Below are 17,846 nucleotides of genomic sequence, written 5' to 3'. Positions count from 1 at the left end.
TACGCAACCCACTGAACCAACCTTACCCCCTGCGGCAGACACCAAAAACAACGGGAACTATGAACCTGCAGCCTGTGAAAAGGAGACCCCAAACACAGTAAGTTAAGCAAAATGAGAAAACAGAGAAACACACAGCAGATGAAGGAACAAGGTAAAAAGCCACCAGACCAAACAAATGAAGAGGAAATAGGTAGTCTGCCTGAAAAGGGATTCAGAGTAATGGTAGTAAAGATGATCCAAAATCGTGGCAATAGAATGGAGAAAATACAAGAAACTTTTAACAAGGACCTAGAAAAACTAAAGAGCAAACAATGATGAACAACACAACAAATGAAATTAAAAATTCTCTAGAAGGAATCAATAGCAGAATATCTGAGGCAGAAGAACAGATAAGGGACCTGGAAGATAAAAGAGTAGAAATAACTACCGCAGAGCAGATTAAAGAAAAAAGAATGAAAAGAATTGAGGACAGTCTCAGAGACCTCTGGGACAACATTAAACACAATAATATTCGAATTATAGGGGTCCCAGAAGACAAAGAGAAAAAGAAAGGGACTGAGAAAATATCTGAAGAGATTATAGTTGAAAACTTCCTTAATATGGGAAAGGAAATACTCAACCAAGTCCAGGAAGTGCAGAGAGTCCCATACAGGATAAATCCAAGGAGAAGCATGCCAGGACACATATTAATTAAACTATCAAAAATTAAATACAAAGAAAATATATTAAAAGCAGCAAGGGAAAAACAACAAATACCATACAACAGAATCCCCATAATGTTAACAGCTTATCTTTCACCAGAAACTCTGCAAGCCAGAAGGGAGTGACAGGGCATATTTAAAGTGGTGAAAGGGAAAAACTACAAGCAAGATTACTCTACCCAGCAAGGATCTCATTCAGATTTGACAGAGAAATTAAAACCTTTACAGACAAGCAAAAGTGAGAATTCAGAACCACCAAACCAGCTTAACAACAAAAGCTAAAGGAACCTCTCTAGCAGGAAACACAAGAGAAGGAAAAGACCTACAATAACAAATCCAAAACAATTAAGAAAATGGTAATAGGAACATACATATTGATAACTACCTTAAATGTAAATGGATTAAATGCTCCAACCAAAAGACATAGACTGGCTGAATGGATACAAAAACAAGACCCATATATATGCTGTCTGCAAGAGACCCACTTCAGACTTAGGGACACATACAGACTGAAAGTGAGGGGATGGACAAAAGTTATGCCATGCAAATGCAAATCAAAAGAAAGCTGGACTAGCAAGTCTCCTATCAGACAAAATAGACTTTAAAAGAAAGACTATTTCAAGAGACAAAGAAGGACACTACATAATGATCACGGGGTCAATCCAAGAAGAAGATATGACAATTGGAAATATTTATGCACCCACAAAAAGAGCACCTCAACACATAAGGCAAATGCTAAGAGCCATAAAAAGGGAAATAGACAGTAACACAAGAATAGTTGGGGACTCTAACACCCCACTTTCAGCAATGGACAGATCATCCAAAATGAAAATAAATAAGGAAACACAAGCTCTAAATGATACATGAAACAAGATGGACTTAATTGATATGTATAGAACATTCCATCCAAAAACAATAGAACACACTTTCTTGTCAAGTGCTCATGCAGCATTCTCCAGGATAGATCATACCTTGGGTCACAAATCAAGCCTTGGTAAATTTAAGAAAATTGAAATCATCTCAAGTATCTTTTCCGACCACAACACTATAAGACTAGATATCAATTACAGGAAAAAAAATCTATAAAAAATACAAACACACGGAGGCTAAACAATATGCTACTTAATAACCAAGAAATCACTGAAGAAATCAAAGAGGAAATCAAAACTTACCTAGAAATGAATGACAATGAAAACACGACGACACAAAACCTATGCAATGCAGCAAAAGCAGTACTAAGAGGGAAGTTTATAGCAATACAATCCTACCTCAAGAAACAAGAAACAGTTCAAATAAACAACTTAACCTTACACCTAAAGCAATTAGAGAAAAAAGAACAAAAATCCCCCAAAGTTAGCAGAAGGAAAGAAATCATAAAGAGCAGATCAGAAATAAATGAAAAAGAAATGAAAGAAACAATAGCAAAGATCAATAAAACTAAAAGCTGGTTCTTTGAGAAGATAAAGAAAATTGATAAATGATTAGCCAGACTCATCAAGAAAAAAACAGAGAAGACTCAAATCAACAGAAGTAGAAATGAAAAAGGAGAAGTAACAATGGACACTGAAGAAATAAAAAGGATCATGAGAGATTACTACAAGCAACTATATGCCAATAAAATGGACAACCTGGAAGAAATGGACAAATTCTTAGAAAAGTACAACCTTCCAAGACTTAATAAGGAACAAATAGCAAATATAAACAGACCAACCACAAAAACACTGAAATTGAGACTGTGATTAAAATCTTCCAACAAACAAAAGCCCAGGACAGATAGCTTCACAGGCAAATTCTATCAAACATTTAGAGAACAGCTAACACCAATCCTTCTCAAACTCTTCCAAATTACAGCAGAGGGAGGAACACTCCCAATCTCATTCTATGAGACCACCATCACCCTGATACCCAAACCAGACAAAGATGTCACAAAAAAGAAAACTACAGGCCAATATCACTGATGAACATAGATGCAAAATCCTCAACAAAATACTAACAAACAGAATTCAACAGCACATTAAAAGGATCATACACCATGATCAAGTTGGATTTATCCCAGGAAGGCAAGGATGCTTCAGTATACACAAATCAATCAACATGATACATCATATTAACAAATTGAAGGATAAAAACCATATGATCTTCTCAATAGATGCAGAAAAACCTTTTGACCAAATTCAACACCCATTAATGCTAAAAACCCTCTAGAAAGTAGGCATAGGGGGAACTTACCTCAACATAAAAAAGGACATATATGACAAACCCACAGCCAACATCATTCTCAATGGTGAAAAAATGAAACCATTTCCTCTAAGATCAGGAACAAGACAAGGTTGCCCACTCTCACCACTATTATTCAACATAGTTTTGGAGGTTTTAGCCATAGCAATCAGAGAAGAAAAAGAAATGAAAGGAATCCAAATCAGAAAAGAAGAAGTAAAGCTGTCACTGTTTGCAGATGACATGATACTATACATAAAGAATCCTAAAGATGCTACCAGAAAACTACTAGATCTAATCAATGAATTTGCAAAGTAGCAGGATACAAAACTAATGCACAGAAATCTCTTTCATTCAGATTTCAAAAATCCGAAACAAAATATTAACAAGCTGAATTTAACAATACATTAAAAGGATCATACACCATGATCAAAGGGGATTTATTCCAGCAATGCAAGGATGGTCAACGTCTTCAAATCCATCAACATGATACAGCACACTAACAAAATAAAAGAGAAAAATCACATGCTTGTATTAATAGATGCAGAAAAAACATCTGACAAGATTCAACATCTGTTTATGATAAAAACTCTCAACAGAGTGGGTGTAGACTAAACCTACCTCAGTATAACCTAGGCCATATATGACATACTCAATGGTAAAAAGCTGAAAGTTTTTCTTCTAAGATCAGGAACAAGAAAAGAATGCTCACTCATAGGACTTTCATTTGACATATTTTGGAGTTCCTAGCTAGAACAATTAGGCAGAAAAAATAAGTAAAATTTATCCAAATTTTTTTGGAAAACAAAAAATTAAAAATAGAAATACCATGTGATCCAGCATTTCTGGTTATTTATCTGAAAAAAACAAAAACTCTAATCAAAAAGATATACATACCTTATGTTCATTGTGGCATTATTTACAATAGCCAAGATATGAGAAAAAACAACTGTGTCAATCAGTAGATAAATGAATATGAAAGATATGGCATATATATATATATATATATATATATATATATATATATATACACACATACACACACACACAGAATTATACTACTCAGCATTAAAAAAGGATATAATCTTGCCATTTGAGACACTAATGGACCTTGAGGATATTATGCTCAGTGAAATAAGCCAGACAGGTAAAGGCAAATACTGTATGATTTCACTTATATGTGGAATCTAAAAGACACAACAACTGAAAAAATAGACATAAAACTGAATTCATAGATCTACCAAGCAGATCAGTGGTTGCCAGATAGGAGGAGACTTGTGGGGTTGGGCAAAATGGGTGAAGGGGATCTAGAGCTATAAACTTCTAATTATAAAATAAGTATGTCATAGGGATGTAATGTACACTATGGTTACTATAGTCAATAATACTCTATTGCAAATTTAAATGTTGTTCTCATTATAAGAAAAACAATCTTTAACATTTTATGGTGACAAATGTTAACTAAACATTGTGGTGATAATTTTCACTGTATACAAATATTTTTTTAATTTTTTTTTTTTTTTTTGCGGTACGTGGGCCTCTCACTATTGTGGCCTCTCCCATTGCGGAGCACAGGCTCCAGATGCACAGGCTCAGCGGCCATGGCTCACGGGCCCAGCTGCACAATGGCATGTGGGATCTTCCCGGACCAGGGCACGAACCCGTGTCCCCTGAATCGGCAGGCGGACTCTCAACCACTGCGCCACCAGGGAAGCCCTGTATACAAATATTGAATCATTATGTTGTACACCTGAGTGGAATGTCATATATCAATTATACCTCAATTTAAAAAAATTTGCATAAAATGGCACCATACTCTATCTAGTGTCTCGGTGAGGTGATAAAAGAGAAACAGACATGTGAAGTGTGTAATCACTAAGTTTAAAAGTCCTATCTTTTAAGGAAGCCTATTTGCTCTAAAATGCTGGGGGTGGGGCTTCCCTGGTGGTGCAGCGGTTAAGAATCCGTCTGCCAATGCAGGGGACAGGGGTTCAAGCCCTGGTCCGGGAAGATCCCACATGCCACAGAGCAACTAAGCCCATGCACCACAACTACTGAGCCTGCGCTCTAGAGCCCACGAACCACAACTACTGAGCCCATGTGCCACAACTACGGAAGCCCACGTGCCTAGAGCCCGTGCTCCACAACAAGAGAAGCCACCGCAATGAGAAGCCCGCGCACCACAACAAAGAGAAGCCCCTGCTCGCCACAACTAGAGAAAGCCCACGCACAGCAACGAAGACCCAACACAGCCAAAAATAAATAAGTTTTAAAAAATAAATAAATAAAAATAAATAAATAAAATAAAATACTGGGGGCGGAGGTGGGAGTGAGGGGGGATTATAGATGAAACAAAAGTAGCCATAATTTGTAATTATTGAAGTGCTGGGTAATGGGAGTTTATTATATTATTTTCTTCAGTGTACATTTGAAAATTTCTGTGATGAAAAGTTAAAAATAAAGGCTTGTTTTGTTAACATAAAAAAAATGTGGGGGAAAACCGCATGCCTAGGAATCAATGAAGCAAAATATTTGTGATCACGTCTTACTTCTGGTTGACGTTGGGCCTGGAATCAGAGGACAGGCCAAGTTCCCGCTCTGCCACTCACCAGCAGTGGGACCTTGGGTTCATCACCTAACTTCTTAGCTTCTTCCAGTATAAAATAGAGATAATACCAGTTCTGTCTACCTTACATGGCTATTGGGAGGAGCTAATGAAACAATGACAATGAGAGGGCTTTGCAAACTATGGTGCCAAATAAATGTACACGTTAAAAGGAAGAGAATTCCAAGTCTATAAGGCCTCTGAAGGCAAGTTCTAGGTGTGATTCACCTCTGTATCCTCCACCAGGTCTAGCTGCATCATTCATACAGTAGATGTAAAGATGACCATTTGTTGTTCCTATGGCTGCCTTGCATCTGAACGTCTTTACCACATTTAGGGAGTTCCTCATCATGGGTCTTGGGAACAGAGCCCACCTCCCAGGAGAGAAGATGCAAGTGCAGGAAGCATGTCCCTCACCAGTCTAGCAGCTCTGGAGCAACCCATACACTCACGCTTCATTCATCAGAAGCACTGCCTTGACTTTGAATCCAGAAGCAGAGATACTAAGAAGCAGGGATTATGGTAGCGGCCCCGAGATGAAGGAGGAGATGGGGCTCGCAAGCAGCACCCAGCATCTAGCCCCAGTGGATGAGCATCACAAGCTGAAGTGTCTAGGACACGGCAGAGGCAGTGGCCGCAGAGGCAGCCATATTCTGACCTTTGTTCCTCCTGCAAAGCATCCACACTTGGCTCTCAGCTCTCCTGGCATTTCTTTGAGCAATCCAGGATCCCTTTAATAAATTCTTCTTCTGGGCTCCCCTGGTGGCACAGTGGTTAAGAATCCGCCTGCCAATGCAGGGGACATGGGTTCAAGCCCTGGTCTGGGAAGATCCCACATGCCGTGGAGCAACTAAGTCCATGCGCCACAACTACTGAGCCTGCGCTCTAGAGCCCGTGAGCCACAACTGTTGAGCCTGTGAGCCACAACTACTGAGGCCTGCACGCCTAGAGCCTGTGCTCTGCAACAAGAGAAGCCACCGCAATGAGAAGCCCGCACACTGCAACAAAGAGTAGCCCCCGCTCGTCACAACTAGAGAAAGCCCATGTGCGGTAATGAAGACCCAACACAGCCAAAAATAAATTAATTAATTAAATAAATTTTAAAAAAAATAAATTCTTTTGCTAAAATCTAAAATAGTAATAATAATATTGTCATATCTTTGTATGGTGACAGGTGGTAACTAGACTTACCAGTGATCATTTTGAAATGTATAGAAATATTAAATCACTATGTTGTGTACCTGGAACTAACAGAGTGTTGTAGGTCAATTATACCTCAATAAAAGAAAGAAAGAGGGAAATATGAGACAGAGCACAGTTTTCACTCTTAGGTACTAACCAATAGTCTCGATTTTTAAGAGACTATTAAAAGTCCAGACCCTTGTTTCTGACTGCAGCAACTAAGAGCAACAGAGCAAAAAGCAACATGAACAAACCTTAAAAACAATGCTCAGTGAAAAATAAGAAACAAAGCAAGTTAATACAGAGCCATTTACATTCATGGAAAATACACGCAAAAACAATAACACAGAGTTTGCCAGTACATCCTCGAATAAAAAAATACATATGGAACCCATTAAAATGGTTTTCTATGCAGAGGAATGGGAGTGGAGAATGGGGACCAAAATGCGTAAATAAACAAAACAAGAAAGGTGTTTTACACAAATTAATAGTGTTAATGTACCACACACTAGGAGTCAAATTGACTCAGGCCTCTGTACTGCCAGCTCCCCAAGGAATATCTGGACCTCGTTAGTATCAGAGCTTCACTGCCCTTCAGAGTTCAGACCTCAGCGGGGAATGGGCAGGTTGGCTGAGGTTGGATGTAGTCAGCTTCTCTAGTATTTCCCTCATGTTTCTCTTTTCTTCTATGATTCACAGTGATGTCTCTGGCTCTTCCAGGGTTGGAGCAGTGGAGAGCAGTAAGGGACAGAAAAAGTCTTATTCAACTGAATACAGCCATTATCCTACAATGGTACCCCCTGTACGTGGTCCTGTCCTGATGCTTGCTCCTCTCAAGAGAAGCTCTTATGTCCCTTATAACAGGGGTCCCCAACCCCCGGGCCATGGACCTGTGCTGGTCCGCAGCCTGTTAGGATCCGGGCCGAACAGCAGGAGGTGAGCAGGGGGGCCAGCGAGCGAAGCTTCATTTGCCTCTCCCTATCATCCCCCATTGCTCGCATTACCTGCTGAACCATTCCCCCCATCACTCGCATTACAGCTTGAACAAACACCCCCCAACCCGTCCATGGAAAAACCGTCTTCCACGAAACCGGTCCCTGGTGCCAAAATGGTTGGAGACCGCTGCCTTATAGGACCTGTCTCTGAAGATACATCTCAAAGAATTAAACATGATTTAAATATAAAAAGAAAGACTAACTTGCCTAAACCCCAGCACCTATTGCCCAAAGAATAAAAGAGCAAATACATATACAGCTTTTGACCCAGTTGCTTTTGATCTAATGTGCTTTTAAGAGAGCCAGCATAAGCTGGTTGTATAATCATATAATAATTATAATAACCATTTAATGAACACTTGCTACAATACTCCTCATTTAATACACACCACGACTCTGACACAGATTCAGTTACTATCCCCATTTCATAGAAAAAGAAACAGAATGTAAGAGAGGTCACAAAGCCAACATGCAATGTTACTTGGATTAAAATCTTGTGCTTCCTATTTCAAAATCATGTTCTTGGCCACTGCATTTTGTGTACATAAGCAGTTGTACTTGGCAGCGGGGATAGCAGAGGAGAGGTAATAGCACTGCCCCTGGGGATGATGATCTGACAGTAAAAGAACTGCATGACTTCTTTAAGAGGCCTCAAGTCACTCAGCAATAAATGGAGAAAATAACTGCCTCTTTATCAGGTGAAGTAATGGGAGGTAAGACCAGTTTCACCTCTTGATTTTGCTGCAAAGGAAGCGGCTAAGCCACATCTGCCAATAGGTGTGGATGGAAACAGGAGGCCGCTTACAGAGTGTAGCTTCCGGGGGTGGCCCAGCTGCACCTGCCTCACCTACACAATGGGCATAACAATAATAGTATTCCCTCCTAGGGTGGTTGTGAGAATTCAATGTAGTAATATATGTAATAGATTTGGAACGGTGCTTGACAGATAACACTCACTATCTAAACACTAGCTACTTACTCTTGGTATTAAAGATAGAAAATTGGGGGAGTTCCCTGGCGGTCCAGGGGTTAGGACTCTGCACTCTCACTGTCGAAGTTTCAGTCCCTGGTCGGGGAACTAAGATTCCTGCAAGCCGCGAGGTGCAGCCAAAAATACATATAAATAAAGATAGAAACTTGGCTACTAGGGATCTCTGTGGCCTTAAGTACATGTAAGCTCCAGGCGATGGGGAGAGGTTGCACTCATCTTGGCTTTCTCTCAGTAGGTGTTTAGTTTGGAAGATGAGCTAGCTCTCGTCCTGGCCAATAGAAAGCAGAGTTCAGAGGGGATATGACAGGGATGGAGAAATAAGATATCAGGAAATAATAATAACTCCTAATTTTTCCCATTTTTATGGTCAAAGATGGCATTTAGAGTATACCAATTTGGTCTTGGTCATCCTCACAATGATCTGGAATATGATTAACAAGTGTCCCTTGTCTTAGCCTTCATCCCCACCTCTGTAAAAAGACAATAAAGAGGAGTGAGGATTCCTGCTGTGGCAATCTGACCCCAGAGCCCAACCTCCTAACCTTTGCTCTCACTACTTCTCAAGGGGCAACCACTGAGAGCCAGACATCAAGGTAGGGTGTCAACAGGGCTGGGGCCATTGTGGCTCACAGGTTCAGTAGCTGTGGCTCATGGGCTCAGTAGTTGTGGCTTGCGGGCTCTAGAGCACAGGCTCAGTAGTTGTGGTGCACAGTTGCTCCGCGGCATGTGCGATCTTCCCTGACCAGGGCTCGAACCCGTGTCCCCTGCATTGGCAGGCGTATTCTTAACTACTGCACACCAGGGAAGCCCTGTGAAGGCTCTTCTTACATTAAGATCTGAAATGATTTCCTCCTTGCAGAAGTTATTTTTTGCAAATGGCATAAATACATGATTATGACATTGGTCTTGAAACGCACTGCAGCGCTCCCTCGGTTCCGCCCAAGTCCGTGCAACCTGGAGCATGTCTCTAACATGGGATGAGGTGCTGGTCCTCTCAACTTCATGGAGTTGTCAGCAGCAAAAGAGGTCATGGAAGTGACCGGTGACTTGTAAACAGTACAGGGCAAAACGAACCTGAGGAGATATCGTCAGCTATAGAAGAGAGGCCATGTGTTGTATGCAAGATTAATACTTCCTATTGTTCTGATACTTCATTGGGAGCCTTGTGGAGGTCATCACACAATTGTGTATGTCACCACTGAGCGATGTGGAAAGAATAGTGGGCAGAGATTGCCCAATCTACCTGTTTCTAGTCCCAGAAAGGATTGGATTTATTTCCATGGTCCTTCCTAGATCTAAAATCCAGACTCTGCCTGCCCCTTAGAACTAGAAGGAACCTCAATAGTCATGGAGGTTCTGAGTCGGACTCCTACTGCAGGACCCTGTGTGACTCCCTTGATGCCGCTGCTGGAACGGCAGTGAGTAGGTGCTCAGTAAATGCATGTTGACTGACGGACCAGCTGGGCCTCTCATTCCTCATCTGCAAAAATAAGGAGGATGGCAGACATGACATCTGAAGTAATTTGAAAGTTTAAATGTTCAGAATTTGGGTGCAATTCAAAAATGTTGTCAGAGTGGAAATGGAAGTCTAGGGAGATTGCTTAATTACAAAGCAGCAAGCAGGTCATGTGGAGGCAAAGCTCTGGTCATCCTATTCCCTGGAAGCCTTAAAGATTTCCTTCTCAATGCAAATCAAAACTACAATGAGGTACAACCTCACGCTGGACAGAATGGCCATCATTAAAAAGTCTAAAATAACAAATCCTGGAGAAGGTGTGGAGAAAAAGGGAACCCTCCTACAGTGTTGGTGGGAATGTAAATTGGTGCAGCCACTATGGAAAACAGTATGGAAATTCCTCAAAAAGCTAAAAATAGAGTTGTCGTATGATCCAGCAATGCCACTCCTGGGCATATATCCAGATGAAACTCTAATTTGAAAAGATACATGCACCCCTATATTCATAGCAGCACTATTCACAATAGCCAAGACATGGAAACACCTAAATGTCCATCGACAGTTGAATGGATAAAGAAGATGTGTTACATATATACAATGGAATATTACTTAGCCATCAAAAAGAATGGAATAATGCCATTTGCAGCAACATGGATAGACCTAGAGATTATCACACTAAATGAAGTAAGTCAGAAAGACAAAGACAAGTACCATATGATATCACTTATATGTGGAATCTAAAATATGACACAAATGAACTTATCTACAAAACAGAAACAGACTCACAGCCATAGAGCATAGACTTGTTGTCAAAGGGTTGGGGGAGGGATGGATTGGGAGTTTGGGATTAGCAGATGCAAACTATTATATAGAGAATGGATAAACAACAAGGTCCTACTGTACAGCACAGGGAACTGTATTCAATATCCTGCCATAAACCATAATGGAAAAGAATATGAAAAAGAGTGTATACATATGTATAACTGAATCAACTTGCTGTACAGCAGAAATTAACACAACATTGTAAATCAACTATACTTCAATAAAATTAAATTTAAAAAAAGAGTTTCCTTCTCTAACTAGCTTGCCCTCATTCTTATTCTCATTCTCTCACTTCTCTCCCTCTCTCTCTCTTAGTTCTACATGGAAATCTGCTCAGAAATTTCTCTTTTGAACCAAATGGGGATTACTTGTAAATCCACTGGTGAGTTGATTGAGAACAAATATTTTGATGAAAAGACTTTTAAAAATCTGAATTTTTTTCTAGTTTAATTTTATTTATTTATTTGAAGTTATTACAAAATAATAGCTATATTTCCCTGTGCTGTACAATATACTCTTGTAGCTTATTTATTTTATACATAGTAATTTGTATCTCTTAACCCGCTACCTCTATCTTAAACCTACCCCTCTCTCCCCCACTGGTAACCACTAGTCCATTCTCTATATTTGTGAGTCTATTTCTGTTTTGTTACATTCATTCATTTTATTTTTTAGATCCCACATACAAGTGATATCATATAATATCTGTCTTTCTCTGACTTATTTCACTAAGCATAATACCCTCTAGGTCCATCCACATTGTTGCAAATGGCAGAATTTCATTCTTTTTTATGGCTGAGTAGTATTCCATTGTATATATATACCACATCTTTATCCATTCACCTATTGATGGACACTTAGATTGCTTCCATACCTTGGCTGTTGTAAATAGTGCTGCTATGAACACTGGTGTGCATGTATCTTTTTGAATTAGTGTTTTCATTTTCTTCCAATATTTTCCCAGCAGTGGAATTCCTGGATCACATGGTAGTTCTATTTTTAGCTTTTTGAGGAAGCTCCATACTCTTTTCCATCGTAGCTGTACAAATTTACATTCCCACCAACAGTGTACAAAGGTTCCATTTTCTCCACATCCTCACCAACATTTATTACTTGTTGACTTTTTGATGATAGCCATTCTGGAAGGTGTGAGGTGATATCTCATCGTGGTTTTAATTTGCATTTCTCTGATGATTATTGATGTTGAGCATCTTTTCATGTGCCTGTTGCCCATCTCTATACCTTCTTTGGAAAAATGTATATTCAGGTCTTCTGCCCATTTTTTGATTGGGTTGTTTGGTTTTTTTGATATTGAGTTTTATATATATATATATGTGTGTATATATATATATTTTTTTTATCTTAACCCCTTATTAGTTATATCATTTGCAAATATTTTCTCCCATTCAATCGGTTGTCTTTTCATTTTGTTGATGGTTTCCTTTGCTGTGCAAAAGCTTTTAAGTTTAATCAGGTCCCATTTATTTACTTCTGCTTTTGTTTCTTTTGCCTTAGGAGACAGTTCCAAAAAAATATTTCTACGTCTTATGTCAAAGAGTGTTCTGCCTATGTTCTCTTCTAGGATTTCAATGGTTTCAGGTCTTACATTTTAGGTCTTTAATTAAAATCTGAACCTTTTTTTGGAACTTATTTTTTAAATCTATATATCTGTGCATCACTAATAAGCTCAGAGTACTGTACAGCTATTTTTCGGTATCAACTCCTCTCAGCCCATAACCCTAAAGGTGACCGGGAAAGACAACCATCTCTCACTTTTTAGAGAGGAGAAAGCAAGTCCCAGTGGAGTCTGTCCCACACTAAGCTGAACTTGCTTACAAAGATGTGGAACAAGCAGAGCTGAAAACCAACCCAGGAGAATGCGTGTCTTTGAACCAAATCATCTCCAAATGCCCTGGGAAGTGCTTGCAGGCTTTGTTTGTGCTGCCAGCAAAAGAGAGACTTTTCACAAAAGGGCTGTTTTTCAAAGAACAACAAACGCTATTTTAAACTTGGGGGTGGGAGATCGTATCTGGACCGTTTACACAAGCAAGTGCTGGCTGACTGACATCTCACCCCAGGGTTTGCTCGTTCTGGCTTCCCAGGAAAGCAAAGGGACCTGCTTCTGATGGCTCTGGAAGTGAGCAGCAAATGAGGTCTCCAGCAGTATTTGAACTTTGCAACGTAGGCAGAAACCCTCAACAAGGTCAGGCTGGTGATGTTTGCCACCCAAGTGGTCTTGGGCATTAAAGGGGGTCAGGAGGCTATGGAAGCTTCCCGAGACTTGAGCACTGTCAGCAGACACAGGACTTAATGGATGCTAACCCCGTGCTGAGTGTGTGTGTGTGTGTGTGTGTGTGTGTGAGTGTGTTGTCCCTATTATTGTTCTAGGACAGTGCTGCTTGCTTGTAAGAAGCCAACCTCTGGAGTGTGGCTACCTGGGTTTAAAACCTCACTCCACCATAGCTAAGCCCGTAAAGTCCCCAAGCTTCAGCTTCTATGGGTGTAAAGCAGGGATGGTAACAGTGGTCCCTGCACCCCAGGCAGCTGTTGTCAGTGGTCAAGAGGCTGACACACCAGAGTGCCTTAGCAGTCCTGGCACATGGGATACACTCCAGCCACGCAGTTCATTGCTGCTGCCATGACTGTTTCCCCTCAGAAGTCCAACGAACTCCCCACCAAACAGAAAAGTGTGTCTGACCCTTGCAAGTCCAATAAAAAAAACAGAGGCAACAATACCATCCTGCTCAGGGTGTTAGGTTTTAAAAATATATAATAATAACAACAACAACAATAATAATAATAACAAATTTTCCATCACAACTCCTCCAATGCTTTCTATAGCATTGTAGAGTTCCATGAAATTCTGAAAGAGAAGCAGCCAGCTGTGACCAGCAAGACAGGACAGGGAAAGGTGCGCCCCTATGGTAGGAAATTTTCTCTAAAAGGTCTGTTATTTTTACAACACAGCCCTAAATCTTTCCAGGAAAACACAGCCAAGCTCACTCAGCAGGGGGGGTTGGAATCACATTTCCCCTTACCTCATCAGAAGTTTCAAACTAACTAAAAACATGGCAATGACTGCCAGTGGACAGTTGGAACTTTTTAAAAAAAAATCATTTTCCGTTTTCAGCATCTGAAAAGTAGGGATTGAAACAGTGCAGCATTCAGAAGAGACAAAAGAGACAGTTGGGGGTGGTTCCGAGCTACCTCTAGAGTCTTCACTGCAGCATCCTCAGTGTAAAAGAGATGTGGATCCTCGCCTTTCGGTAAAAAGTAAGGAATCTACACCTTCAGCACTGAAATGCAAGATGCTCCCAGCCCAGATTTCCTCGCAACTCAGCCAAACGTCTTTGCGGAGCTCAGCCGAGTGGGGGAAGGGAAAAGAGAGCAACCAACTTTGCTCGCGTCTTACCCCTGCGGTTTTCAAAGGAAATAAAGAAAAGCCACTAACCTTGCCTCCTGTCCGGGAAGAGCACAGGGCCCGGCTGAGGTTGTCTCCCATAGCAAAGGGCCCCCGAGTTTAGGAGCTGAGCCACCACGGAGAGCTTTGCAAACCAGCTCCTCTGTGCACATGGCATGGTTCAGTTGTTGCGGAGAGAAAAGTCAACAAGTTTTAGCTCAAGAAATCAAGTCCTCGCCTGTGGCCGAGCAAGAAGATGCAGGGGTGCATGGTCCAGGAGTGGGGAGGGGGAAGCTGCAAGGCTGCCCACGATCTCCCTCTGCTCTTTTAAGCAGAAAGGGGCTAGTTGCCTTTCCGTCCCCTCCCTCCTCCCGAAAGTGGAGTGATTCAGCTGACAGCGTCTGCTTTCCGTGGGGTGCGGAATGGGTCAGAGCGGGAGGGCGCAGCCCACCCCCGATCCCCACCCCTCTGCCTTGGGCGCCAGGCCTCCTCGCAGACAGCTCCGCGCATCTTCCTCCGGGACTCCCACCCCCGCGCTCCGCCGGCCCCGCCCAGAGCCCGGCCAAGCCGGCCAAATAGGGGAGCCCCGGGAAGAGTCACCCTGGGCGGGACTCCGAGTGAGAGGCCCCCCCAGGCCAGCCCCTCATACAGGCGGAAAATGTTGAGCGCAGGGATGGGGCAGAGAGGACCCCACTCCCTGACCCTCCTCAGCTCAGTGCTGCCCCCTTTCCGGCCTTTCCCAGTTCCCGAACTTTTCCCACCATTGCTCTAGCAAGGCTCCTCAGACGGTCTCTGCGATTCTCTTCCAGGCCCGGCTAGGGCTTTCATTTGAAAAAGTAACATGCAATTTTTCTCTTTGCCAAGTCACACAAAGGGAAATGGTCTGTTCAAATGCTAGTTCAACCCTGGACAAGTCCCTTCATCTGTACCATGAGGCTATGCATAGGACCACAGGACCATGAGCCACTCTGAGTCTGCAGGTCTCTCTAGTGCTTTTCTAATTTCCTAAGCCTACCTCCACTCACCCAAAACGAAACCCGGAGAGCAGAGGAAGTAAGTCAGCCCAAGAAGGTGTCATGGTATTTCTCCAGTTCACCTGCACAGGCTGTCCTCGGAAGGGGAAACCATTCAGGGGCTCAAGCTTTACCTCAACGAGCTAATGCTGCAAACTAGGGTGCTTGTCAGGCATCCTGAGAACTTCCTGGGATAATCCAGCCAAGGTTTTCACCTCTGGGCTGAAACGGGCCTCCTTATTCCATTCAGGAGGAATTTGGCCCCATATTGGTTCTCCATGGCTTCCAGCCATCCATACGTGCTCAGTGAGAGGAGGGGGGCAGGGTACCAACTCATCCAACCTTGCCCACGGCCAGTGCGGCCAAGTCAAACAGTGATCCAAGTACAAGGTGGTCCTCACAAGCCTGGGGCGGGTAGTTTGAAGGACTTCAGACTGGATACATACACACCACGACATTTCAAGGGGTAGGTATAAGACTCCTGTTATTGCCATTACAAATTCCCAAAAGTTTGGTGACTCAAAACAACACAGATTTAGTATCTTCCAGTGCTGGTGGTCAGAAGTCTGAGACGGGTCTCCCCAGGCTAAATCAAGGCATTAGCCCAGCTGCATTCCTTTCCCGAGGCCCTTTCCTTTCCTTCCGCCATTTTCAAAGCCAGTAAGGGCCAGCTGGGTCTCTTAAGTCGCATCATCCTGACACTATCCCTTTTTCTTCCCTTTTCCATTTATAAGGACCCTTGTGATTATGTTAGATCCACCCAGATTATCCAGCTTAATCTTTTTATCTTATAGTCAGCTGATTAGCAACCTTAATTCCATCTGCAACCTTATCCTCTTTGCCATACTTTACAGGTTATATTGTGCTGTCATAGGCCAGTCATAGAACTGCTCTGAGCCTCTTGTTCTGTGACATAAATATTAGGGAAGAAGAGCATAGCTTGAGTCCAAAGGGGATACAGAGAAGACAGGCATGTCTAGTGAAATGTCATGAAGACCCAACAGTAGGGCAGTTGCAAAGGCACTGAAGAACCACTTTGGGCTAGAACTCTTTGTTTCTTTCCGTCTTCTCCTCTTCCCCTCCTCCTTGCCCTTCTCCTCCTCCTCTTCTTCCTCCTTCTGTTTCTTCTTCTTTCTTCTTTTTTTTTTTTTCTCTGTACGCAGGCCTCTCACTGTTGCGGCCTCTCCCTTTGCGGAGCACAGGCTCCGGACGCACAGCCCCAGCGGCCATGGCTCACATGGCTCATGGGCCCAGCCACTCTGCAGCATGTGGGATCCTCCCAGACCGGGGCACGAACCCGTGTCCCCTGCATCGGCAGGTGGACTCTCAACCACTGCGCCACCAGGGAAGCCCCAATTTTTTTTTTTTAAATTGAAGTCTAGTTGATTTACAATGTTGTGTTTGTTTCAAGTGTACAGCAGAGTGATTCAGTTATACATATATATATATTCTTTTTCAGGGTCTTTTCTCTGCTTTTTTTTTTTTTTTCCAAGTACTGTGGAAGCGACTCACATAATTGCACCTACTGGTGCAACTACCAATTCACGTCTCCAATTTCAGCAAGTTTTCAACATGGCTCAGCACATATATGCATCCTGCTATCATTCCAAGACTGAGTTCCTCTTACTTTCTCCAGAATTTATAAAATTCCTCCAAAGCCTGGTGTTAACTCAGGGTAGAGGGAAGAATTAATCCTGCTCAACTTTTCCTCTGCTCAGTGGGAAAAGGAAACAAATCCTTTTGGTGACCAAGGTTGGTAGCAATAAAAAAGCCAACTGCCTTTCCTGATATGTCCTCTATAGAGAGCACAGCTGTGAAGCAGTGCATAGTCTCCAAAATATCCCATGGCTGATGCAAATATGCTACCATTGAAGAAAAACTACAAACACATGTAAAATCCAACTGTTAAATAAGAGGTAGGAACAGCAAACATTTACTACATGCTGACTATTTACTGGGCATTGCCCTGTGTCTGCATTACTTTATTTAATCTTCACAAAAACCTATTAATTAGGCAGGTAATATTATTATCTTTGGATTGCAGATGAGAAAACAGACACTGAAAGGTTAATAACTGCCTAGGATCACATCACCATGAAGCGGAAAGCTAGGGTGAAGCAGTGAAGGTCGGAGAAATGAAAAGACTTAGCCAAGACACCAGGTAGAATCAAATATAGAACTGTCTCACTTCCTTGTAATGTCTTCATCCACAGAGAGTGAAGGAACTAAGAATACCAACATATAGACATTATCATAGTGTCTCAGGTAGTGGTTTAGTTCTTATGGTAAAGTGTTTTCCATGTAAAAAAACAAATTGAGACAAAATATCTAAAATGTTTCACAAAGAGTTTCCTCTGTTACATAAGCAAATAAGGCATAAAAAATTCATACTTTCCTTAAAAACCTGTAGAAGAACAAGGGATGGCTGAAATTCAAGGAAAATTAGCTCAAGGCATTTTTCAAA

The 17,846-nt window shown here is 41.8% G+C and overlaps 1 protein-coding gene across 2 annotated transcripts in view; it reads right to left on the bottom strand.

Annotated features, from left to right (window-relative positions):
• The window catches only part of ADAMTS12 (ADAM metallopeptidase with thrombospondin type 1 motif 12), a 383,295-nt gene extending 368,480 nt beyond the window's left edge, over positions 1-14,815 (bottom strand). For both annotated transcript variants that reach the window (XM_027092637.1, XM_027092636.1), the window contains exon 1: positions 14,421-14,815. In XM_027092637.1, the coding sequence (XP_026948438.1) occupies positions 14,421-14,547 (127 nt within the window). In that variant the 5' untranslated portion in view covers positions 14,548-14,815. The remainder of the gene's footprint in view (positions 1-14,420) is intronic.
• Between the last annotated feature and the right edge of the window lie 3,031 nt (positions 14,816-17,846).

This window comes from Aethalodelphis obliquidens, unplaced genomic scaffold (assembly GCF_003676395.1).
Source record: "Aethalodelphis obliquidens isolate GAN/ISIS:26980383/991018 unplaced genomic scaffold, ASM367639v1 scaffold80, whole genome shotgun sequence".
Taxonomy (NCBI): Eukaryota; Metazoa; Chordata; class Mammalia; order Artiodactyla; family Delphinidae; genus Aethalodelphis; species Aethalodelphis obliquidens.
Note: the sequence above shows the minus strand (reverse complement) of the source record. Positions and strands in the feature narration are given on the sequence as shown.